Source organism: Protopterus annectens, chromosome 1.part1 (assembly GCF_019279795.1).
Source record: "Protopterus annectens isolate FY-2018-M chromosome 1.part1, PAN1.0, whole genome shotgun sequence".
Lineage (NCBI taxonomy): Eukaryota > Metazoa > Chordata > Ceratodontiformes > Protopteridae > Protopterus > Protopterus annectens.
This window is the reverse complement of record NC_056726.1, coordinates 809,920,027-809,945,957: the sequence shown is the minus strand read 5'-3', so window position 1 is coordinate 809,945,957 and position 25,931 is coordinate 809,920,027. Positions and strand designations below refer to the sequence as shown.

Sequence of the window (25,931 nt, the reverse complement as noted above, 5' to 3'; positions counted from 1 at the left end):
ATAATTTGCCTATGTTACATTAAAAAAATGATAAGCTAGTAATATTGCAATAGGGAATGGATGGCAAATTGATAAGTTCATAGTTACTAGGTAATTCCTCCAAAGGAGGATATTCACAGGCCTGCAGCATCCACTCCCTTTAAAGTACAACACAGTACAGTATCGGCGATCCATCTGCATACTGTGGGAGTAGAACCCACAGCCTTTTGCATCAAAAGTAAGGCTACTACCTGTTGTGCTACGAATAATGCAAACAGACTTGGAATAAGCAGCACTAAACATCTCTTCCCTGAAGCTCTCCACTGCTTGTAAAATTTATTTATTTAACAGAAAAGTCCAACTTTGAACAAAGCCAGTTTTCAGCAGATGCCCAGGGAGAAGTGCTCCAGACGCATGTCTTTGTAACATGGCAGGAAACTGGAGCACACAGAAGAAACCCACACAAATACATGGAGGACATACAGACTCCACACAGAAGGCACCCCAGCCAAGAATCAAACCAGAGCAACTCTTGCTGTGAGACGACAACACTACCACTGCACCATCCACTTGACACAAATTTCACAGCAGAAGAAATCTGGAAAAAGCCAACATTTGTTGGGGGGGGGGGTCTAAGGCTCAAAACCAGGGGCACATTTTAAATATTGCTTGTACAATCTTGGAAAGTTGCTAAAATAGTGTTGTGTGTTACCATGTGTTTCCAAAAACGATAGGAAAACTGAAACTTAGTGCTATCATTATTTAGTGAATTCCATTCTCAGTGATTTGCCAGAAAACCACAAATTTCTAAGAGGAACAGACCAAAAGTATGAGACAAATATTTTGTGAAAATCTCAACAGTTGAGACCTGTAGTCTAAACTCCCTGAATCACAAGTGGTGGTGTGGGTAGAGAATGCAGGCTCTTGTACCTACGGTACAGGGTGTGAGCCTCAGAAATTCTAACCACCAGTTAAATGTGACTGGGGCATCACACTCGCACTCTCTCACACACTCGCACTCTCTCACACACTCGCACTCTCTCACACACTCGCACTCTCTCACACACTCGCACTCTCTCACACACTCGCACTCTCTCACACACTCGCACTCTCTCACACACTCGCACTCTCTCACACACTCGCACTCTCTCACACACTCGCACTCTCTCACACACTCGCACTCTCTCACACACTCGCACTCTCTCACACACTCACACTCTCTCACACACTCACACTCTCTCACACTCACAAGCTCGAATTGCTGAAAGCTCAAAATTCATAAGCTCGAGCCCAGAATCTCGAGTTTCAGTAACTCAAACTTGGAAGGGGAGACGACAAAAAAAAAAAAGGAAGTTTACTGACATGTATGCAGGAGGCCAAGTCCCCCTGTAGTCTCCCTGCTGAATTATACCAGCTCCATGACCACACTATAGCGGAGGAATGGAAATTCTCCCGTTGTGCGCTTCTGTATACAGTGCAGAATGGGAGATTTCCCTCATCCTCGTTGTAGTGCAATCTCAAAGTTGGTATATTTAAGTAGGGGGTGAAAAACGTTGTAAAGACATGTTTGCATGTCTTTTACGTCCGCTTTAGAATTTCGAGTTGCTGAAAACTCGAGATTCTAGACTCGAGCTTATGAATTTCGAGCTTTCAGCAATTTGAGATTCTAAAGGGGAACCACACACAAATGGAGCACCAGCTACTTACATAAATAAAAGGGGAATTTTCCACACACACATTAAATGGAGCACCAGCTACTTACATAAACGGAGCACCATACCTCTCAACCTCTTAGAGCAAGAAATCTGCACAAAGCCATAAATAAAGGTGGGATAAAGGCCCAAAAATAGGGACACTTTTTAAATATTGCTCTTACAAACTTAGAAAGTGGATAGAATAACAGGTTTTACATTAGCATGGATTTTCCATGCTAAAGTCTGAAACTCAAATGTGTGTCATGCTGAAACAGCCATACACAAACTAAGAAAAAAGCAAGTAACCGGTCAGCCAACCACAAACTGTTTATTGAACTGAGCGCTTTTCGTCAGGCGTTCGCCCAACACTTCTTCAGAATAAAAACAGCTGTAACCAACTTCTGTTTAAATACGCAACCAGTCAAGTCACATGTATGAACAGTGCTAGAGTTGTTGTTTGTCTTTCGGCTTTTTCCCGGTAAGGGGTTGCCACAGTGGAACTCCAGTCCACTAATGATTGGCAGATTTTTTTTACGAAACAGCGAGGTGCCAGCTCAACACCCAACCTTCAACGAAGGCATGCCCATTTACGCACGCATGTCTTTCGAACACTACCCAACCACGGGGAGGACATGCAGACTCCGCACAGAAGGCACTCCCAAGCCAAGCCAAAAATCGAACGGGAGAACCTCTTGCTAGAGTATTGGTTAAAAAACAAGAGGCAAAACATCCAATTGAATAACAAATACATATAAAGCCTATTTTGAAAACTTTAAAAATCAAAATTGATCAACTCTAATTAAACAATGTTTAAAATCTGTCAACATATGTAGACTAAAAATTGAAAAATATTGTCAACATTATACTGTATGTGAAATTCAGACTTTAATTTTAAATAACTTGAAATCAACACTGTTTCATTTAAACCAGGTTTGCTTGTAGCGTTGCTTCTGAGCTGCCAGAGTAGTTCTTTGTATTCAAGAAATAACTCCATTGGCCCGCCCCTACTATTTTCAGTGCAAACCTGTTCTGAAACAGCAAACTTAAAGTTATGATTTGGGTGATCCGCTATGTGCTTGGCTAATGTATTGTTGCCATTGCCCTTCCTAATATCATAAACGTGTTGGTAAATACATTTATTTAATGTATTGATAGTCTTACCAATGTAAAAACATTTGACAGTCCTGGCAAATAGCAATATATACAAGGTGCTTACTTTGACAGTTAAACTTTTTATGCAAGTACACTTTTCCGTATCCACTATTAAAAATGGCATTGGTCTACAAAATAAAGGGGCATTGTGTACAATGTCCACATTTACGCATATAACTCTCCTTTTTTTTTTTTTTTATTCCAAAGTTTTTATTGATTTTTCAGTAACAGTCATTTAAACAACAAATTATGATAAAACTATGTACAGATTTTACAAAGGCCTCAGGCACTGTATGAAATGTTATAGATATAAAGAAGGGTACAATATTCATTCATACTTTCAAAGTGACTAATTTGATGGAGATAGATCTAAATTCAATGACTGAATAAGGGATAAAACTTTTGTCCAGGGGTTGTTAGTCCATTTTCTGGGATATTTTCTTGCTTCTTTAACTTTTATTTCCATCGACGCTACTTCAACGAAGAGGATCTTGAAATCTTGTAACTTTGGAATGGAGGGTGACTTCCATCTTCTTGTAATACATTTTTTGGCTGCTGCTAGGATTGTCCAAAGAAGATACTTATTTTTGTTATTCAGTACAATAGATTCATTTACACTCAGAATAACAGTTTTGATAATATAAAGAAATCAGTAAAGATGGATTGGAGAAAATTTTCAATATCATTCCAAAATTTCTTAATGTGTGGACAATCATAAAAGATGTGAGACCAATCGGCCTTGCATTTTAAAGAGCATCTCCAGCATGTCACCTGCTCGGAGAAGTTAAATTTAGCAATCTTACTAGGTGTGTAAAAACCTCTATGCAAAAATTTCCAGGAGAAAACTTTCCACATTTGTAAGTTGGAGGTTAATTTAAGAGAATGTTAAATATTTGATTTATTCGTAGAAGTTAGGGACAATGTGCAGTCTTTAGTAACAAAATCCCAAAACCTCTGATTAGGAGTAGTCTTATAAGTAATAATAATTTTTATAAATTTTTGAAATTAAATTTTTCCAATTAAATTCACCATGTAGTATTTCACTCATAAGAGTTATGCATTTAGGTGGAGAGTTAAAGGAAGAACTCTGTATTATTCTGCACAAATCTTGAGTGAATAGAAGCAGACTATTGAGAACTAGCCAGTCTGATGATGGTAGATCATATTCTTTGATCAGAGTTGGTGTATCTATGGTAACTAAATTCTTTGCGCAGTGAAACCAGCATGTAAACTTTTTCCTTTCCCAGTAGCTGAGTGTATCTAGACTAATATTATCGAAAAAGTTTTTTGTAGCTTTAAAGGGGAATAAAAGCTCAATCCATATTTTAATGTCAATATTGTTATTTACAAAACTTCTAAAGGACTTATAGATATGATTTAAGTAATCTAGGTTAGTAAATTTAATAGTGTTATACTGTATATTAATACAAGGTACATACCGAAGTTTGTTACTTAATTTGCTTAATTGTAATTTTTTTTTATTAGTTTATTTTCATTTAGGATAATACTTATATGTAGCGTTTTCCAAGCCATAACCCTCCTTTTTGGCAGTGCAATTATGTTCCAAAAGACTCTTTAAAACATGTATTCTTCTTGTATATAATATAAGGTTTGTCCTGAAATCTTATTTACAAGTGTCATCAGTAGTGAGAATTGTCCAATTGTTAAACAAGATGTCTCTAATGCTGTAAAAAAGGGGATTAAAAGTAAGAATCATGGCATCAGTATAGGTAACCTTCTCCCTAGTGTTTAAAGCCGAGGTCCTAATGATGTTCGTCGGACCAGAATCCAAGGCAAAACCCAAAAGTGGAAAAGAAAATGACCATAGTTTCTTTTTTCCTTTACTTCATTTAAAAGTCAACAAAGGTACCGGGGTTCCCCCTTCGGGTAAGCATACCCTTAAAGCTTGTCAGTCTCCTGTAAAAATAGTGTCCAGTCACTGACCATCCTTGCTAACCGTACCCCCTGTCCTTTAACTAAAAGATTTTTTCTGATGGACGGGGTGAAAGCTATCAAAATGTAGCAAGGTGTTAGAGTATGTGGGTTTTTCTGTACAACGAAGAAATAAATCTATGATTCTGTAAATCCTTATAGTAATGTCCAAAAAATTTATAAATTCTCTATTTTGTACTTAAGTGAATCTAAGAAAATCAGTGCTTGAGTTTAAGAAAAAAAAAACTGCTCAAGCTGTTCATTTCCATCCCAAAAAATTAACAGATCATCAACCTGGGTGGGAATTCCCAGATATGCTCAGAATTAGTCCAAAATGACAAAAAATACACCGAGCCCACAGACATTGCCAACATCCTAGCTGACGGGTTCAGTGCAAACTTCTCCCCCCTCTCCCCACCAAAAGGGCAAATATCTATCCTAACAGAGTGCTGCCCCCCTGACATCTCAGATGCTCAGGTAAGAGCCGCCCTCTCCAAAGCAAAAAACACAGCATCAATGGGACCAGATGGTGTCCCGGGCTGCGTCCTACATGAACTCCAAGAAGAGCTAAACCCAAACATAAAACTACTGTTCAATCTTAGCCTTACTACAGGATATGTACCCAAAGAGTGGCGTACAGCAACAGTGGTCCCTCTCCACAAAGGTGGTGCCTCAACGTATCCTGGAAACTATCGCCCCATAAGCCTGACTAGCTTGGTCTGCAAAGCTATGGAAAGGATCATCATGGACCTCATAAATAAAGATATTGGGGACCTATAGACACTGGATCCTACCCAGTTTGGCTTTAAGGGCAGATCCTGCCTCTTAAACCTGGTCGATTTCTTTGAAACAGTCACTAAGGCCATTGACGAGGGGAAAGGTGGTCCACACAGCCTACCTGGACCTCGCAAAAGCCTTCGATACAATATCCCACTCGGGCATTATAGATAAGCTCACCAGCTTAAATATAAACCCCTATGTCACTAGATGGGTTGCAAACTGGCTCAAGGACCGAACCCACATGGTTAGAATTGCTGGAGCCATGTCAGACTCCAAACCAGTTACAAGTGGCGTCCCACAAGGCTCAGTCCTGGACCTCTCTTGTTCGGTATATATTTCTCGGCGGTACAGGCCAACACGGAAGGACTGTGGCTGACCAAGTTCGCAGATGACTGCAAACTGGGCGCCATAATCAACTCTCCAGCCGACACAAGCATCCTCCAAAAGGGCCTCATAGAAACAGACAGCTGGTGCCAGAGCCATGGCCCCAAGCTAAACGCCAAAAAGTGTATAGTCATCCCCTTTGGCAAAAACAAAGTGCCCACAAATTACCACATAGGTGGTAATCCATTAAGTACAGAAGAAGTCATTAGGGACCTGGGGACCCAAGTTCATAGCAATCTCTCATTTGACAACCACGTGGCCAAAGTGGTTAGAAAAACATTTTATATAGCCCCACCTAATCATGAAGGGATTCACATCTAGATCAGGGGAGGTCATCGTACCTCTTTACTCATCCCTCATCAGGCCCATAATTGAGTGCAATGCCTCTTTAGGGATGTACCTTACCAGACACCTGCAGCAACTGGAAAGACCCCAAAAGTACCTCACCAAGAGGATCAAAGGGCTCAAACAGATGCCATATGCTGCCCGGTTAAAGAAACTCCAGCTCTACTCAGTGGCATACTGCCTGCTCAGAGGCGATCTGTGCCTGACGTATAAAGCCATGTCCAACCCGGAATTAATGGACATGCTGCACCTCAAAATCCAAATCCCATCGAGCTACGTGCTCGAGAGACTTGAACCTCAGCACTGAAATAAATAGGACATGCTGGAGGGACAGATTCATAGCTAAGAGGCTCCCTTTACTCTGGAATAAAATCCCAGTCCAGGTTAGGCAGAGTCCCACATTGACTCTCTTCAAGAGGAATCTTGATGAGTGAATGGGAGATCGTAGGTTTACCCCGACTATCACTTCTGTGTCACTGTTAGACAGAGGCACAGTATACTAACCTCAAAAAAAGGCATAGCAAAATTAATTTAAAATGGGTGGCGAAAGCCAAACACACTCTGGCTAGGCTTATAAATGCCCTAGGGCAGATAGCCTAATATGAACCTATGAACCTATAAGGTATCTTCCTTAAAATCTGCAGTGCCTAAAAAGTGCATTCTCAAATACTGTGATTAGTTCCCATTGGGTCAATACAGTATTCGCAAATAGGGGTCACAGGCCGCCCCCATTGCCACTCCCATTTCTGTTTCAATACTGGTTTTCAAAGGTAATGAAGTTATGTAACACTAACTCCAATAGAGTCCTGAACATCAAAATCCTAGAGTGCCCTAAAGAAGTGAAAGAACACAAATATTCGTAAAACAATTCAATGCCTGCCTGATGTGGTATAACTGTAAAAAGATCTTTGATATCCATAGTGATGAATATGAAGTTATCACTATACAGATTACCTTGTATTTTTTTAAGGCAGTCCCAAGAGTCTTTTAACACGTGGTTCTGTTGGTCCAAAATGTGTTTTAAATTGTGGTGAATGAATTTGGCCAAGTTAAATGTTTTTGAAGCCTTTGCATCCACAATTGGTCTAAAAAGGGGATTTTTAATAATTTGATATATCTCGGGAATGCCGAAAATTGTGGGAATTCTTGGATTTTAAAGTTAAGTTGATGGATGTTCGTCTTGATTAAGTTGCTGCTATGTTTAAGTCCCTTCGGGATAAGAGTAAGGCTTTACAGGAACTTAAACATGTTTGTTTTTGTCCTGTGCCTAAATTTCAGAGAACCTAACCAAAGAGGGCAGCTTTTGTTCGCAGGCAATCTCGCCTTCCTGCTAAGACTTCAGAAGTCTCCCTTTCCACACATACTAGGTGCTTGCTGACTATCCTATTCTTCTCAATCACTTTCCTCTTCGCCTCTCTCTCTCCCTGTTTGACTACAGATTACTCAGGATTTCTGGGTCATGTCCATTATTCACCAGCAGTATTTAATGGTTTGGAAATCTCTTCCTTTAATGGGTGTTCCTCAGCCTCCTCAGGAGCAACTGTCCGTCTTTCCAGAAGTGCTTCAGGACCTTTTTGCTCAGCTATTATCAGCTTTAAGATACATTAGAGACACCTCTTATAAAAGGTAAACGTTTATTAGTGTCCATGGACATTCAAAGTCTTTTTACTTCTATCCCTAATGATCAAGGGATACAAGCAATAAGAGAAGTACTCCAAGTCTTTCCTTCTGTGGACAGGAATCAGGAAATTTTAATATGTCATCTATTAGATTTAGTTTTAAATAATAATGTATTCTCATTTGAAGGCAACCTATACTTACAAGTATCCGAGGTAGCCATGGGCACCCCATGTGTGAATACGTACGCAAACCTAGTCTTATATCACTGGGAAAGGGAATATGTTTTTACAAGTATTTATTTTAGCAAAGTTTTAGTCTATAAACGTTTTGTAGATGACATTTTAATTGTTTGGGATGGTTCCACAGAAGAATTTTATCTATTTAAAAATTATCTTGAAAGCACGACAAATTTTCTCAAATTTACAGCAGTAACTTCTTTTGACTCGGTATGTTTTTTAGATGTCTCTTTAGATATTAGAGATGGTACACTGACTTCAACATTGTATAGAAAATTATGTTGGAGAAACACAATTTTACGTTATGATAGCATGCACCCACGTCATGTTTTCAGTGGGATAGTTAAAAGTCATTTTATTAGACTCTCTAAGATTTGTAAAGACAACATGGATCTATTAATAGAGGCTGACAAAATGGAAAAAATATTTTTAGATAGCGGCTATGATCAAGAGTTAGTTAAGAATATCAGAAGGCAAGTTTTAGATAGAGCAGAAACACCTAGAACTGCAACTAGATACAAACACTCATTTTTTCATCCTCATGCAAATGAAAATAAAAAAAGCACAGATCTGAGGGTGAGTTTTGTGACTACTTACACCAATGATAGTGTAAATATTAAGAAAATTATTGCCAATAACTGGAAAGTTTTATTAATAGATGACCGTACTTTGAATTTAGTAGGTAAGAACCCTCACTTTATCTATAGAAACAACAAGAATTTTAAAAAGACTTTTATGTGATGAGGCAAATAATGGAAGACTTGATATAGTACATTTAAGGAATAATTTTGGTACGTTTCCTTGTAACCATTGCAATTATTGTAAGTACCTAACTAAAAAACAAGAATTCATACATCCAGATCTTTCCTATACATTTGTACCTAGATTCCAGGCTACCTGTGATACCACAGGCATAATATATTTGGCCACCTGTGAACAATGTTCAGTGTTCTACGTAGGCCTGACAAAGAGGAAGTTGAAAAATCGCATTTATAACCATCAATATGACATCAAAAATAAAAATGAGCTTAATGCTCAAAGCATATCCAACTTTTCCCTAGTCATACCTTTGTGTTTAGAGTATTACAAATAGTAGAACCGAACATTAGAGGTGGTGATTATATGAACTTATTAGAGTTGAAGGAACTGAAATGGATCCTTAGGTTAAAAGGTCACTATCCCCCTGGACTCAATGCTTATGTCTCATTAAGATCTTTTTTTGAACACACGCAGATGAATAGTTGTATATTTATTTATCCATATTTACTTATTTATCTATACATATATTTCTATTTATTTAATTATTCATCTAATTGTTATATATATTTACATATATTTATAACATGGAACCTGATTTTAAACTGATTTTAGCATGGATTTATAGTATTACATTTTTCTTGCAGACAAAGCCCTATAATTAGATAATGTTTTATAAATTCTATACATATATATTACTTTGTTTCTATAAATAGTAATATAGTTTAAAAGTAAATAAGAAGATTTTTCATAGAATAGTTTGAATATTATGCATAAATATTTAAGTTTTTTATCCAGGGACTTTAACCTATGAATTCTGTAGAATTTTGCACTGTTTAGTTTGTATATTAACTTGCATTAAGATTTCACAGGCATATTTTATATGAGTTTTCATATGCCTTAATTTGAAGCAGTGAGATTTCTTACATACTTTTTATTTATACTTTTTATTAATGCTTTTATTTAAATTTTAAATTATAAAATTTTTTATAAATAGAAAAAGTTTTGCACTACCTATTGTGTTGCTCAGATGAAGCTTTTAGCATGCATAGTCATGTTGCTTGAAGCGTTTCCCTTTTTAAGGGTTGATTGTTTTATTGTTAAATGTATCTTCACTATATATTCTCTGAAAGTTCATTCACTGTATACATGGTTTGAAGAAGCGTATCAGGAGATACGCGAAAGCGCTTACCTTTGTTAAAATAAAGTCTTTCTTCTTTTACTGATAACAGTCGTGGTGAGTTTAAGTTTTGCCTACCAGTACTTTGCATAGTTTTTAACTGAAAACTCTTCAGTAGCTATGGTTCGTCTTTTGTTCCTTCTCCTCAACTTTATTGGAACTGCATCTACACACGACATGGCAAACCTGAATGTGGAACTGGATTACAACCCAGAACCGAGGAACCTGCTGAATGAACCACAATGGACTGCTATTACAGTTTGTAAAACTAATCCTTTATTGGCTCTGGACTTAAATGTTTCCACTTTTGATACTGCTAATGCCACTATAGATAACTTAGAAGTTTTTAATACAAAAACGAAAATGCTTGAAAATGACTTATACAAACTTCAGCGATTTATGTGGCAACGCAAACATATGGAAGCGTGTTTGCATTTTAAGTTAGTTCCACGAGGCATGCGTATATTATGCATGCCTTCATATGGTGATTCTCACCCCATTCTCCTGAAGAAATGGCAGGAGATTAACCTTGAAGCCAGCTTCAAATACATGCAATTACTAATTGATTATTTTACCCCTCTTGAAAATGAACTGTTATCTCAAGTCAATATACTTAACAAAGAACTGAGGGAGAAATTCAGCGAAGATTTTTGTTGTAAGAAACTTGATAACATTTATAGTCAAGTAAGTTCTTATGCCTCTAGACTACAACAAATTAAGCTGAAGAAAATGCAGCGAGACTTCAGAGATTTTTCTGGGCGAGTCTTCGTATGGCCCAGGAGCACTGACTCTAACTCACCAGCTACCAACCAAATTCATAATTTGGCGCCTCTTGATTCAACACTCACAGCCCCTGTTTCTATTGGTCCTTTGAGCTCAGCCCCTATGCCATTGATACAGGATGATGTCACAGAAGAAGCGTTCACCACGCCGCCAGAGATACCAACAAGGGTAGTCTCTGCAACAGCGACTTCAACTCCACTTCCGAATCAAGAAGCGGACAGAGCTATTGAATTTCAAAAAAACTTAGGTGCCATACCCAAACAGAATGTCCAGGATAGTTCTCGTTTTTTACCCTTTCCGATAAGGAAGCAAGCTTCAACGCGCGAACGTCTTGGCAGTTGGGAGACCAGGAAACGAAAGTTTTCGGGAGAAAACGCGTCGTATCAGAGAAGGAGACAAAAACATTAGAACCATTGTTCTTTAACATGTCAAGGTATGTACTTTCTAAAAATGATCAAGACTTGTTAAACAAAGGACTATCATTCGTCCCTTCACAGGGCAGTGTTTTATCAGACATACTTATTGATTTCCGCTTGTTTGGGCGAGCAGTTGCTTTAAAGCTATATTTTTATACAGATGCTTCAAGACATAAGACTGAAAATGTATCTGGTTTGCATTTCCACAAAAAGAAAAGTTCTTATACACCTCCATTGCCAGCACATGTTGAATCTTTTATAAAAATGTGCGAACAAGACTTATATCAATATTTCTTTAGCGGTGAAAGAAAATGCTTGTATTTCAACATGTCTAGAGATATGAGACTGTCTTTAAATAAGCTGATTAATGATTCTTCTATTGTATTGAGACCAGTAGACAAGGGCGGTGGTATTGCTCTGTTTGATTCTGAGAATTATCAAACCCTGATGTTAGACATGTTAAATGATGATGCGACTTATTTAAGGATAGATCAAAGAAAGCTCTCAGGAATCATTAATGCTATCAAAGACAACTTATATGATCTACTTATGTGTTGTCAGTTATCATCTAGTCTTTATGAGCTTTTACTTAATGATAGCCCAGTTGTTCCAATCATCAAAGGTTTACCAAAACTTTATAAAGGTACCTTTCCCCTCCTTTCGTCAATTGTGTCTAGTGAAAAGTGGGTCACAGAAAATATCTCTATATATTTAGAAGACACACTTAGACCTTTAGTTAATGAGGTCCCGAGTATCCTTAAAGACACTTATCAGCTATTATCAGCTTTAGATACATTAGAGACACCTCTTATAAAAGGTAAACATTTATTAGTGTCCATGGACATTCAAAGTCTTTTTACTTCTATCCCTAATGATCAAGGGATACAAGCAATAAGAGAAGTACTCCAAGTCTTTCCTTCTGTGGACAGGAATCAGGAAATTTTAATATGTCATCTATTAGATTTAGTTTTAAATAATAATGTATTCTCATTTGAAGGCAACCTATACTTACAAGTATCCGGGGTAGCCATGGGCACCCCATGTGCGAATACGTACGCAAACCTAGTCTTATATCACTGGGAAAGGGAATATGTTTTTACAAGTATTTATTTTAGCAAAGTTTTAGTCTATAAACGTTTTGTAGATGACATTTTAATTGTTTGGGATGGTTCCACAGAAGAATTTTATCTATTTAAAAATTATCTTGAAAGCACGACAAATTTTCTCAAATTTACAGCAGTAACTTCTTTTGACTCGGTATGTTTTTTAGATGTCTCTTTAGATATTAGAGATGGTACACTGACTTCAACATTGTATAGAAAATTATGTTGGAGAAACACAATTTTACGTTATGATAGCATGCACCCACGTCATGTTTTCAGTGGGATAGTTAAAAGTCAGTTTATTAGACTCTCTAAGATTTGTAAAGACAACATGGATCTATTAATAGAGGCTGACAAAATGGAAAAAATATTTTTAGATGGCGGCTATGATCAAGAGTTAGTTAAGAATATCAGAAGGCAAGTTTTAGATAGAGCAGAAACGCCTAGAACTGCAACTAGATACAAACACTCATTTTTTCCTCCTCATGCAAATGAAAATAAAAAAAGCACAGATCTGAGGGTGAGTTTTGTGACTACTTACACCAATGATAGTGTAAATATTAAGAAAATTATTGCCAATAACTGGAAAGTTTTATTAATAGATGACCGTACTTTGAATTTAGTAGGTAAGAACCCTCACTTTATCTATAGAAACAACAAGAATTTAAAAAGACTTTTATGTGATAAGGCAAATAATGGAAGACTTGATATAGTACATTTAAGGAATAATTTTGGTACGTTTCCTTGTAACCATTGCAATTATTGTAAGTACCTAACTAAAAAACAAGAATTCATACATCCAGATCTTTCCTATACATTTGTACCTAGATTCCAGGCTACCTGTGATACCACAGGCATAATATATTTGGCCGCCTGTGAACAATGTTCAGTGTTCTACGTAGGCCTGACAAAGAGGAAGTTGAAAAATCGCATTTATAACCATCAATATGACATCAAAAATAAAAATGAGCTTAATGCTCTAGCAAAGCATATCCAACTTTTCCCTAGTCATGCCTTTGTGTTTAGAGTATTACAAATAGTAGAACCGAACATTAGAGGTGGTGATTATATGAATTTATTAGAGTTGAAGGAACTGAAATGGATCCTTAGGTTAAAAGGTCACTATCCCCCTGGACTCAATGCTTATGTCTCATTAAGATCTTTTTTAAACACACGCAGATGAATAGTTGTATATTTATTTATCCATATTTACTTATTTATCTATACATATATTTCTATTTATTTAATTATTCATCTAATTGTTATATATATTTACATATATTTATAACATGGAACCTGATTTTAAACTGATTTTAGCATGGATTTATAGTATTACATTTTTCTTGCAGACAAAGCCCTATAATTAGATAATGTTTTATAAATTCTATACATATATATTACTTTGTTTCTATAAATAGTAATATAGTTTAAAAGTAAATAAGAAGATTTTTCATAGAATAGTTTGAATATTATGCATAAATATTTAAGTTTTTTATCCAGGGACTTTAACCTATGAATTCTGTAGAATTTTGCACTGTTTAGTTTGTATATTAACGTGCATTAAGATTTCACAGGCATATTTTATATGAGTTTTCATATGCCTTAATTTGAAGCAGTGAGATTTCTTACATACTTTTTATTAATACTTTTAATTAATGCTTTTATTTAAATTTTAAATTATAAATTTTTTATAAATAGAAAAAGTTCTGCACTACCTATTGTGTTGCTCAGATGAAGCTTTTAGCATGCATAGTCATGTTGCTTGAAGCGTTTCCCTTTTAAGGGTTGATTGTTTTATTGTTAAATTAGTTGAATAATTTGAATGTATCTTCACTATATATTCTCTGAAAGTTCATTCACTGTATACATGGTCTGAAGAAGCGTATCAGGAGATACGCGAAAGCGCTTACCTTTGTTAAAATAAAGTCTTTCTTCTTTTACTGATAACAGTTGTGGTGAGTTTAAGTTTTGCCTACCAATACTAGGTGCTTGCTGACTATCCTATTCTTCTCAATCACTTTCCTCTTCGCCTCTCTCTCTCCCTGTTTGACTACAGATTACTCAGGATTTCTGGGTCATGTCCATTATTCACCAGCAGTATTTAATGGTTTGGAAATCTCTTCCTTTAATGGGTGTTCCTCAGCCTCCTCAGGAGCAACTGTCCGTCTTTCCAGAAGTGCTTCAGGACCTTTTTGCTCAGGGTACTATTCAGGAGGTGCCTGTGTCGCAAAAGGGGAAGGGGTTTTACTGCAGAATGTTTCTAATGCCCAGGAAAGAGGGTACTTGGAGATCAGTTTTAGACCTCTCTCCTCTAAACATTTTTCTGAAGGTGCCATCCTTTCAGATGTTGTCCTTCAGACTCTGTTTTTTGTTCTGCTCCCTGAGGCCTACATGGTGTCTCTGGATCTCAAGGATGCTTATAACCCATTTTCAGGAAGTTTTTGCATTTCTCTGTTGCTTCCTGGCATTTTCAGTTCTTTGCCTTGCTCTTCGGCATCTACTGCACCAAGGGTATTCACCAAATGCCTGCCCCCGGTGATTGCTTTTTGGAGGCCTCAGCGGATCTAGATTTCCCTTACTTGGATGATCTGATTCAGGCATCCTTTCCAGAGATACTTTTGCAAAGTCTTTATTTTGCCATTTCACTCCTTCAGAGCCAACGGTTCACAACAAACTTTACAAAGTCTTCCTGGACTCCTTCTCAGGAGTGTTTTTTTTTCTAGGTTGCAAGATCCAGACAGTGTCTATGTTGGCATCCCTTCATCCTCCGTAAGCCCCAACTCTCATTTCCTTCTTTCAAAGTCTTCTCCCTCTGGTTTCCATTGCAGCCAGGACGTTTGAGAGTTCTGGGATTTGTCATCCACTTTTCATAGGCACCTTCTGGCCAGACTCCGCATGAAAATGTTTCAGTGGTTTCTGAAGTCATTGTAGCTTCAACATGCTCATCCTCTAGACTTTTTAGTTCCTCTACTTCCTTGTCTTAAGATGGAACTTCTTTGGCAGATTCAGCAGTTGTCTCTAAATCTAGGGTTTCCCTTTCAGCACCCTCTTCCAGCTCCAAACCTGTTTACAGATGCTTCAGATGTGGGGTGGGGAGCAGCCTTTGGCTCCCTAAAAGTTCAGGGTATGTAGTTGCCTCTTCAGCAGAAAGAGCATATCAATATCCGAGATTAGAGCTGTTATGCTGGCACTTCCAGCCTTTCATCCTCTCTTCTCCAGGGCCTCTCAAGGTATTCACAGACAATACCACAGTGATTTGGTATATAAACAAACAGGGAGGAACAAGATCTTTTTGTTGCTGGATAGCACTTCCGGTTTGTGATCTTGCTGTCAAATATCAAGTGACTCTTCAGGCAATTTATATCCCTTCAGAGCAGAACATTGTGCAGACACTCTGAGCAGGTCCATAACTCAATCCATTGAATGGATGCTTCACAGGGATGTGTTTCTGGACATTGTCCACCAGTGAGGTGCTCCTCAAGTAGATCTGTTTGCCTCCCTTCTGAACAGACAACTCCGTGTTTTGTGCCAGAGTCCCAGGTCCTCTGGTGTGGAAAGTGGATGTTTTCTGTATACATTTCCTCCCTTTCTCATTCCAAATGTCCTGTTCAAAATATAACAGGATGCTCCCAAAATCTTATCGGTGACACCCTTTTGGCCATGACAGCATTGGTTCCCTCCACTTCTGCATTTAGCCAATGGCAGTCATCACAAGTTACCACACAGGGTGGATCTGCTCACACAAGACAATGGATCTCTCCTCCTTCCCCATCTGTCCACTCTTCAGCTGACACTGTGGGTGATAGGATTTTGATTACTCATAGACACCTTTTTTCCTGAGGACATGCTGCAGGTCCTGCAGGAGGACAGAAAGCCCAGTACTAGGAAAATCCCCTTATCCAAATGGAAGAGTTTTTCTGTTCACTGACTTAATCGTAACCTAGACCCACTTACTGTGGATGTTCCTTTGGTTCTGTTATTTGTGTGAGCTGCTCAATGCTGGTTTGGCCTATTTGTCTATCAAGACCTGCTTATCAGCTGTCTCTGCTTGTCTGTCTTTATCTCCTCCTTTAGCTTTTAGATTTGAGGCTAAACAATTTCTAAAAGGTGTCCTTTACATGAGACCTCCCAGGAAGCCTGTTCCTCCTCATTGGGATCGTAATTTTGTTTTGGAAAAGTTAACTCAGGCTCCTTTTGTGCCTGCTGCCTCAGCTTCTTTGCACTGTTGTTCTTGGAAGATGGTTCGTTTGTTGGCTCTTTGCAACTCAGACACCTGTCTGGCAGAAATAAGCCTTTATGGTTTGTCTTCTTTTTTTGATATTTAAGGACAGGGTGTCCTTGTGTACTAATCTTTTTATGCCTAAGGTGGTTTATGAGTTGTCACTTAATCTATTCATTTGCTCACTTTTTCCCCTTCTCCCCAGTCTGCCAGTAGGATGGTGTTGCATACTTAGATGTGCATAGACAACTCAGATTTTATTTGGATAAGACTAAGGCTATTAGAAAATATGATAATTTTTCTTTTCATCCTAGGTCTTTAGGATTAGCTCTAAGTAAACTATTTCCTTTCAGATTTCAAAGGCCTTTTCCTTTTGTTAACACTTTCATGGCAAAAACCTTCCTTTTTCCGTTAAGTCTCATTCTGCTATAGCTGTGGCTTCTTCTGGTGCTTTTTTTTCCAGGGGTTGGATATTAATTCTTTTCTTGAAGCAGCTACCTGGACTTCTGTGCATACTTTTTACCAAGCACTACAAGCTGGATGGTGTTTCTAGAGCTTGTTTTGCTAGAGCCATTCTTCATGGTTTCTTGGAGGGCTGTACAGCTCCATCCTCCTCCTGGTTGTTTTGAGCTTTGGCACTCTCCCAGATGCAAAGAATACTGCAACAATGGGTGACCATTACTTCATTTTCCATAGAGAGAAGGTCACATTATGCACAGACCCTTCCACCATGTCCAAAGTTATTTCAGAGTTTAGTTTGAATCAAGTCATTCAGTTTCACATTTTTCTATCCAAACTCATGTGTCGACAGTTAATGTGTTATGTTGACGGAACGAAGTCATTTAGAAAAGCTGACCAGCTGTTTATTATCAAGGGGTAAAAAGGGGCATCCTGTGTCTAACCAATTTCCAGGTGGTGGTCCTCAGCTGTTGCTTTAGTCCCACCATGGCAAAACCCTCACCAGACAGTATCAAGGCGCATTCTACTGGAGACTTGTCTTCAATGGCATACTAGAAAGCAGTGGACTTTAAGCATTTTAGATGCCTCTATATGGTCCTCTGTTTGTATGTTAACAAAGCACTAGGTCCAGACCTAGCTTTGTTAGCACTATTCTCCAAGGGCACCTGGATCCATATCCTTCTTTCTGCCAGGTTGGCTAGGCTTTGCTAGTCAGCTCATATAGCCTAAAAGCTATTGCTGCAGTGAGAATGATGAGCTTAGTTCAGTTGTGTAATTTGCACTTTCCCATAACAGTAGATGTTTATACTCCTCACTGCTGCATAATCTGTCCCCACCCTCCATTCCCCTCTTCTGTTAGATATTGTTGTTGTGGGGATGTAAAGTAGTTTTTTGTGTGTGTGTTTCTACTTTACATTTTTTTTGGTTATTAATATTTTATTGGTTCAGGATTGTTAGGCCCTTCTTTTTCTATGTATGGGCAAGAATGCCCTGAAGAGGTCTTCACTTTGACTGCTGATTCCCCTCACCAGCTAGCAGTCAGAGTGAAAGTGTGTGGGGAATCCAGTGCTTTATAAAGCTGGCTAGTTATTCCCTATGCAGGGAAACAACCCATGTAGTATAAAGGCTACCGCAGCAGTGAGGAATTTAAACATCTACTGTTTTGGGTAAGTGCAAGTTACATATTTATACTTTAAGTAGAGCACAGGGAACTAATCTAAGAGGGTGGCGAAAGCCAACACATTCCGGCTAGGCTTATAAATGCCTTCGGGCAGATAGCCTAGTACCTACCTATGAACCTAAGTAGGGAAAGGAGCATGATTAGGTGAGGCGATATGAAGAAAAAAGAACTATTGTATAAAAGTAGGGTGTGGGTGGGAGTTATAGAGATGAGGAGAAAAATACTGAGAGTGTAGAGGTGTAGGAGGATTTTATTTAGAGAAATTGTCATTGTATCAGAAGCAGCTTAGTCAAATGCAAATCAACTGAATTTGTTAGCCTAATACAGTTTTACTGATGGAGAATTCCCTTTTCTCCTCTGTTGTGCAGCTTCAGAATAGGTTTATTTAAGTTAGGGTGCTATTTAAGTTAGGGTGCTTGGGGGAGTGGGGAGCTTGCCCCCTGTATAAAAATATTAGTGTAGATTTTTACAAAACGTGCTTTCAGCAATGCTAAATGTTTTCAGTCAGTTTGCAATTGGAAAAGTGGGAGATGGAAAAGAGAGACCAGACTAGGAAGGGAATACTAGTTGACTAACAAAGAAGCTAAGAAAGAAGTTGCAGTATTAAAGAACACGGCATCAGAAACACTCTACCTGCTGTTAGAATGCAAGTCAGTAGATGGCACAAAGAAAAATTATACCAGGTTGCTGGGCAAAGACAGAAAGATAAAGAAGATAGTCAGACCTGCTCACCAGTCCACAGGACATCAAAGGCAGATGGCAGGAGTACATCCAGCAGCTTCTGAATGAAGAAAAGCCCATGGAAACTGTACTGCCACAGATGCAGCCTACAATGAGAAGAGGAGGATCCCAGCTTAGAAGTGGTAAGAATAGCACTAAGGAAAATGAAGTAGGAAAAGATGCAGGCTCAGATAAGGTCACAGTAGATATGCAGATGTTGGGTTACATAGGGGAAAATGGTTCCTGAGGGTGCTCGTAGCAATGTGGAGAGAGAAGTGTATTCTAGACTGGGAAATAAATATACTAGTGCCAGTGTTCAAGAACAAAGGGGCCCTTCACAACTGTTGACAGCACAGAGATATCAAATTCCTGTCGCATTGTATGAAAGTTCTGGAGAGGATGATAAATACATAGAGTAGTAGAAAGCAAGATGGACAATGAGCAGTTTGAATTCAGATCAAGATGCAGCACAACTGACTCTGTTTGCAGTGAGATAGTTGTGAAGAAGCTAGATTTAATGGGAGTCCAATTGGGCATTCCTAGACTTGAAGAAAGCATATGAATAGATCCCAAGAAAGCTGATTTTGGGCAATCCTGTAGTGGTTTGAACTCCCAGAAACATTGACAGAATTAGTGCAAACTATGTAAAAGGATCCAGTGACTCGAGAATGAACAGAGTTTAGTCCTACAGAGGGGTTCACAGTGGGAGTGGGTGTGCACCTGTGTTCAGCTCAGAGTCCAGTGCTGTCCATACTGATGGTGGACCATATTAGCAAATATGTCAGAGGGGACAGGTAAAGTAGTTGTATGCAGATGATGTGGCATTACAGGCAGACTCTGAGCAAGAACTTCAGCAAAGGATGTGGGAATGGAATGCAAAACTAAAGGCACATGGGATGAAATGGAGTACAGATAAGACAGTTGTAATTGCAGCAAATAAAGTTGAGGAGAAGCTGAGAAATAAGACAGAAGGGAAATAGTGGAACAGGTTAACAGCTTCAGATTTCTGGGAAGGTTGGGAAGGAAAGTCTGAAATGAGGAGGTCAAAGCTAGAATCGGACTTTTGGTGCAGCTAACTGGTATACAGCGTCAAGTATAGTGTGACAGGAGAATGCTGAAGAGTAAGGTGTACAAAACAGGGGTGCTACAAGTACAACTGTATGGTACAGAAACCTGGACAGTAAAGGCAGAGCAGATGAGAAAGTTAGAGGTGATGAAGTGCCTGAGATGGGTGGTAAGGTGTACACTGTGAGACAAATGGAGAAATGAGGACATAAGATCAGAAGCCAAAGTAGCTCCAATTGCAGAAAAGGTTAAAGAGAACAGATGATGGTGGTTCGTGCACATGTGCAGAGAAACAGAAGACAATTTGGTGAAGATTTGAGACAAACAAGGCAAGAGGAATCAAGGGCATTCAGCAAAGAAGGTGGATAGATTGAGAAAAGACCTGTGATAGTCCAGTATGAGTGTCGAAGAAGGCAGGTGAGTGGCATTGACTAGAGAGAGATGTAGACAGATGACACGACACCCTGACCCCATGTAGAAAATGGGAAGGGGGGGTTGTTGATCATTGCAGTTGGAACTACCATTGATCTAGCAACGCAAATCCATTTAGCTATATATGGTGGTAGGAAACTGGCCTTTTGTTTCAAAAAGGCATGTACGTTGATTTGGTTTACTCTTACTTTTAGGCATATATATATATATATATATATATATATATATATATATATATATATATATACACACATACACACATCACCCTTTGTGGTTATGTACTTGAGGATAGCAAAGCCTTCACAACATGTGTACATACTACAAACTCATCTTGCAGACCTGAAAAGTTGGAGATTGAGCAACTCCAGACATGTATAGGAGGCTTTCCAGGCTGCATCAGTACTTAAGTAGGAGTGAGATCTGCTTCACTTTTTGTTGGGGGGGGGGGTGTACCACCACTTGGATAAATTTTGGTTGGGAATATGAAGCAGATGGGGAAAACTAAATGTTGGTGTTAATGTATATATTTTTTGTTTTACTGCTACAGTTGTGTCCTCAAAAATCTACTGTTATGGTAAGCATCTTACAAATCTGTACTTAAGATTATGTAGAATTTACAATCTGGGTTGATATTTTTCAATGAGAAAAATTATAGATGTTATGAAAACTTGTTTTATTCAGTAGTGTTTGTTATAGTAATTTTTTTTCGTTTTAATTGCAGTTCCTAAGTCTGAGTACGAGTTAAGCTATGTATCAAAATGCAGAATACACAAAAGTTTCTCTCGACAGAAGAGTCTGAAATGTGTAACATGTAAAAATAAATTTACAGACTGTTGGGCTTTATATAAGCACAGGATCCTGGTTCACAGGCCATTTCGAAAGCCAGATGGTCCCTTTAAGGTTATGAATTCTACAGATGCAGTTAAGTTTCAACATATAAATAGTCTGTTTGATGAGCATCAAAAAAAGAGCCAGACAAGTGGAGAAAAGGCATGTGTTTTATGTGAAAGTTCTTTCAAGCCAGAAACACAGTATTGTGCGCACCAGTGTACTGACTGTGACAAGGTTTTCAAAAGCAAGTCTGACCTCACAGTTCACCAAAAGACCCATGTAGGGATAAAATACTTCAAATGTGATAAGTGTGGAAGTGGTTTCAAATTGCATCTTAATTTTATAAGACACCAGCAGATAACCTGTAAAAGAACATCATATACGTGCAGGGACTGCAAAAAATGTTTCACAAGTAAAACAGAACTTGCTGACCACACTTTAGTACACAGAAGGGAAAAACCATTTAACTGTGCTGCTTGTGGAAACTACTTCAAGACTAAAATTGGTTTAGCTCTCCATCGGAGATCTTGCATTCAGGCAGTACCTTTTAGGTGCACAGAGTGTAATGAGGGCTTCATGCAAGTCGCTGATCTTACTGCACACATGAGGCTCCACTTCCAGGAGACTATACATAGGTATTATGGAATAAATCTGCCAGCTCAGCCAAGGTTTAACGAAGTAACGAATGAGCTTAAATGTGTTGAGTGTGGGAAGCATTTTAAACACAAGTATCGTCTTATTAAACACCGATGGGTTCATTCAAAAAATAATGGGAATATGTGTGACAGTGGCGGATCCTTTGAGAGAAAACAGTCTGTTACTGAGCACCAGCAGCTTCATGCAGGAGAGCAACCTTATAAATGTACCATCTGTAAATCTAGATTGCAGACTAAAAAATCCTTATCAAATCATAATAGGCTGCACTGTAGCATGTTTAAATGTACTTATTGTAGAAGGAGATTCCGTAATGAAAGCAGCCTGAAATGGCATGAGTATGCCCACTCTAAGGAGAAAGACAGGAAATAGTACAGAGGAATGACTCCACATCATTTATGAAATCATGCTGATGGTATCCACACTTGTTTTGTGAATTTCTTTTTTTCCAAAATTAAATATATTGACCACCAACAAATGAGAGATTTATAGATGCAACATACTTAGTTTTGGACTCTGATTATATATGATGTGCCACTGACGCGACCTTGGAGTGTACTTATTTTAAAATTTAACAAGATAGATGACTGGTCCGGGGACCCTTTTCTGCCGTAACACAAGCCAAAGTCAATACAGGAATAACACTGATATAAAAACACACTACTGTGATTGTACAGCTAATTAAAACATTCATGATTGCAGTTTATAGAGATGATGTTTGTTACAGAACATGCTCTTTGTTAAACAGTCTCTTGCTGTTTTACTGTAAGAAGCAAGATTTTACAGAAAATGGTCTTGTCATGGGTAACATTGAACAGTGTATCATGGAGCTTTAATTCACAATGGGCTTAAGAATGTTTTAAATGTATTCATGGGCAGTACTGTAAGAAGCAAGATTTTACAGAAAAATGGTCTTGTCATGGGTAACATTGAGCAGTGTATCATGGAGCTTTAATTCACAATGGGCTTAAGAATGTTTTAAATGTATTCATGGGCAGTACTGTGTAGCTGAGTTGGTTTTCTGTTGCACCATGGTACATTAAGACACTTTGAAATTTGCATAATGGAGAGGAGGATCTGTTTTACTTGTCTTTTACAGGTTTGGTAGTGTAGATGTTGAGCAGAGAAGTCCTTTGTGTCAGGTATTGTCATCTGACATTTTGCCCTGTTGGTAAGCTACTTTGATGCACATTGACAGTATCAAGATTTTGGTGGGTTGCAAGCACTCATTTGGTGCTGGCAAACTTTAATAGTGTGGCATTTTTCTGCTTTCAGGTACTGTGAAATAAACAACATGGTAGTAGTTTACTGTCAGAAGACCAATGTTACTCATTCCAAATTTGGTAACACTGATTTCACACTATCGAAAGTCACAACACTGAAAACTCAAAACATAAAACAAGAAAGTCCCTACTGCTGCAGACCCAGGAACAAGTGCTAACATTGGTCCCAAAGGAGAGGCGGGGCAAGTCTTGGGGTTTGGTGTACTGTGTTTCCAGTGTTGTGACTTTTGATATTGTGAAGTTAAAGTTAACAGATTTGGTACAGGTAACGTTTGTCTTCTGTAGTGCAGCATTGTTTTTGAGATTTTAGGTAAGTGTTTAAACTGAGGTCCTGTGTACTGTTAAATTCAACCACACTTGTGAAAAAATAAATGTAGATATCTTAGTTCTCTAGATAGAATTTATGAGCTCCCAGTTTCTTCTTGCTGGTTAACAATTATGAATATACCAACAAACCTAAATTTTTTGAGTTCCAGAAAATACATATGGGCAGTACTCAGACCAAGTATAAGAAGTGATGATTGGGTGATGTCAATATTGGATTTCTGTAAAATGTAGCAAAATAGGGCTTGACTGCTTCTTGAAAAACATCCTTGCCACTTTTGTAATAAAGTCCCACAGTCTTGGTTGAAGCCACAAATAGTACAACAAACTATGCTGCCTTGTTGAGGAGGTTAAACTGATCCTAACTGCATTGTGCTATATCTGTGGTCTTGTGTTTAACCATTCTTTCAATAGCTCTTTTTCCCCATTGGAGTTGAAGCATTGTATTATAGAAGAAACTAGAGTTTAGGGGCCACAGTATGTTAGACTATTCTAAACATGCAGAAGTTGTTTGTTACTGCATCTTTATGTATTTCTTTACTGAAACTGACAAAACTCAAAACAAATGTGGTTGAGAAAATGGCACATTAAGTCAACAGCAACCCAAGCCCATGACAAGAGTAAAAGCATTCAGCTTGGGCCCAAATAAACTAACATGTTCAGTCTCACCTTAAAATGCTGTAATGTAGGACACTGTAGAAATGCCAGAGAGATTGGTGTTGATTCTGGGCACCTTGGGGAGCTGTTAGGGGAACTGAAAAAACATTCTGTTAAGTCTTTCAGAGGTGTGAAAAGAGAAGTAAGTAGTCACTAGGCAGAAAGATACAGTATGGCTGAGGAATTCGCAAGAGTAGGGACCGTTAGCATTAGTCTTTGAGGCTAGCTTTGAACTTGTCTCCAGAATGGGGCAGGAGAAGGGTAAATAGACTTGTTCTACCCACCTATCACCTGACTCCATCAGGCCAGCTGAAAAATAGTCTTCCTTATTAACAGGGACTAAAAGCTCCCAAGATAGTCTTGTCACTTTCTTAAGAAGTCGGAAAGGAGGTGCTAGAATGCCTGCCAGGCACGTTCACACAAAAAGAATATCCCATATTTCATAAAACTGAGACTGGCTACCAAGTCTATTGCCCTGCTAACTGAGAATACAGTATACTTTTACAAGAGTGTTAGCACTGCTGGTGGTTCCTACAAGCCTCCGAGCCAACTTCCTGCAAGTCCTGCTGTGTAAATATACCTTTGAACTGCCACTCTCCTTAAGAATTGCCTAATTACCAAGGGCTTTAAACATCTTTCAGTATATAATGCCCTTGCAGACTGAACTTCCTGTTTCAGCTGTGAATTTAATGAAAGCTCATTCTTACACGGAGCTTTACTTGTGGTAAAGCCAAAATATCGTAATTGCCATATGTGCAGCCAAGACATAATGGTACAACACAAAATGAATGCCCAACCATGACTTAATTATTCCTATCACATTTCTCAGACCTTCTCTTTCATAAAGGATGTCAGAAGACCTGGAGATTAACTAATTGCTGTTTAGAGAATCGGCTACCTGTAGAGGCTAAGCAGCACTTTTGCTGTTTAGCAAGTGTAAAATTTAAAAACAATAAACAAGTGTGTGCATACATGTTTGTCTCTGTGTGTTTGTGTGTGTAGGAGAGTAAGAGATTGATCAAGCTATTATTTTACACTCTCTAAGCAGTGGTTTTGTGTGTACATGTACATGTTTTTGCATGTTTGAGTGAATGAGCTTGTGTGCAGGAAAGTGGAAGTATGTGTTTGTGAGTGGGAGAGAGAGACTGTGAAGAGTGAAAGCAATTGAGCACTGGCAGCAGTTAAGGAGGTTTGCATACCATTTGACCTCATAGCTCATGATGTCCAGATAAAACCTAAAATAAAGGGGGAGCAAAGGCTCAAAATAGAAACACATTTTAAATGTCACTGTTATAAAATCACTGAGTTGCTTAAATAGTAGGATTTGTGTTTGCATGCATCTTCTGAACCACAAGTGTGTGTGAGTGCGAGATCGATTGACCACTGGCAGCAGCAGTAGAGGTGTGCATACCTATTAACCTGAAGAAATCTGGATAAAGCCTAAAATAAAGGAGGAACAAAGGTGAACAAAGGCTCAAAAATAAGAGCAGATTTTAATTATTGCTCTAATAAAATTACAAAGTTGCGTAAATAACAGGATTTGTGTTGGCATGCATTTTCTAAAGTAAATAGTCTGAAACTTAAATGTATGTCATTATTTAGTGATTTCAATCCCGAATGACTGGCAACAAACCAAACATTTTAGGAGTAAGGGACCAAAAAAAAATTAAATATCTGGATATTTAAAAAAAAAAGTTATATTTTGGATGTAAAATACTTCCTCCAACACCAATTACATGTACTACAG

General features: G+C 38.3%; 1 protein-coding gene across 7 annotated transcripts in view; it reads left to right on the top strand.

The window, feature by feature from the left end:
* The window catches only part of LOC122807326 (zinc finger protein 501-like), a 160,350-nt gene extending 135,195 nt beyond the window's left edge, over positions 1–25,155 (top strand). For all 7 annotated transcript variants that reach the window (XM_044078429.1, XM_044078433.1, XM_044078432.1 and 4 more), the window contains one exon: positions 21,157–25,155. In XM_044078429.1, the coding sequence (XP_043934364.1) occupies positions 21,157–22,292 (1,136 nt within the window). In that variant the 3' untranslated portion in view covers positions 22,293–25,155. The remainder of the gene's footprint in view (positions 1–21,156) is intronic.
* The last annotated feature ends 776 nt before the right edge of the window (positions 25,156–25,931 follow it).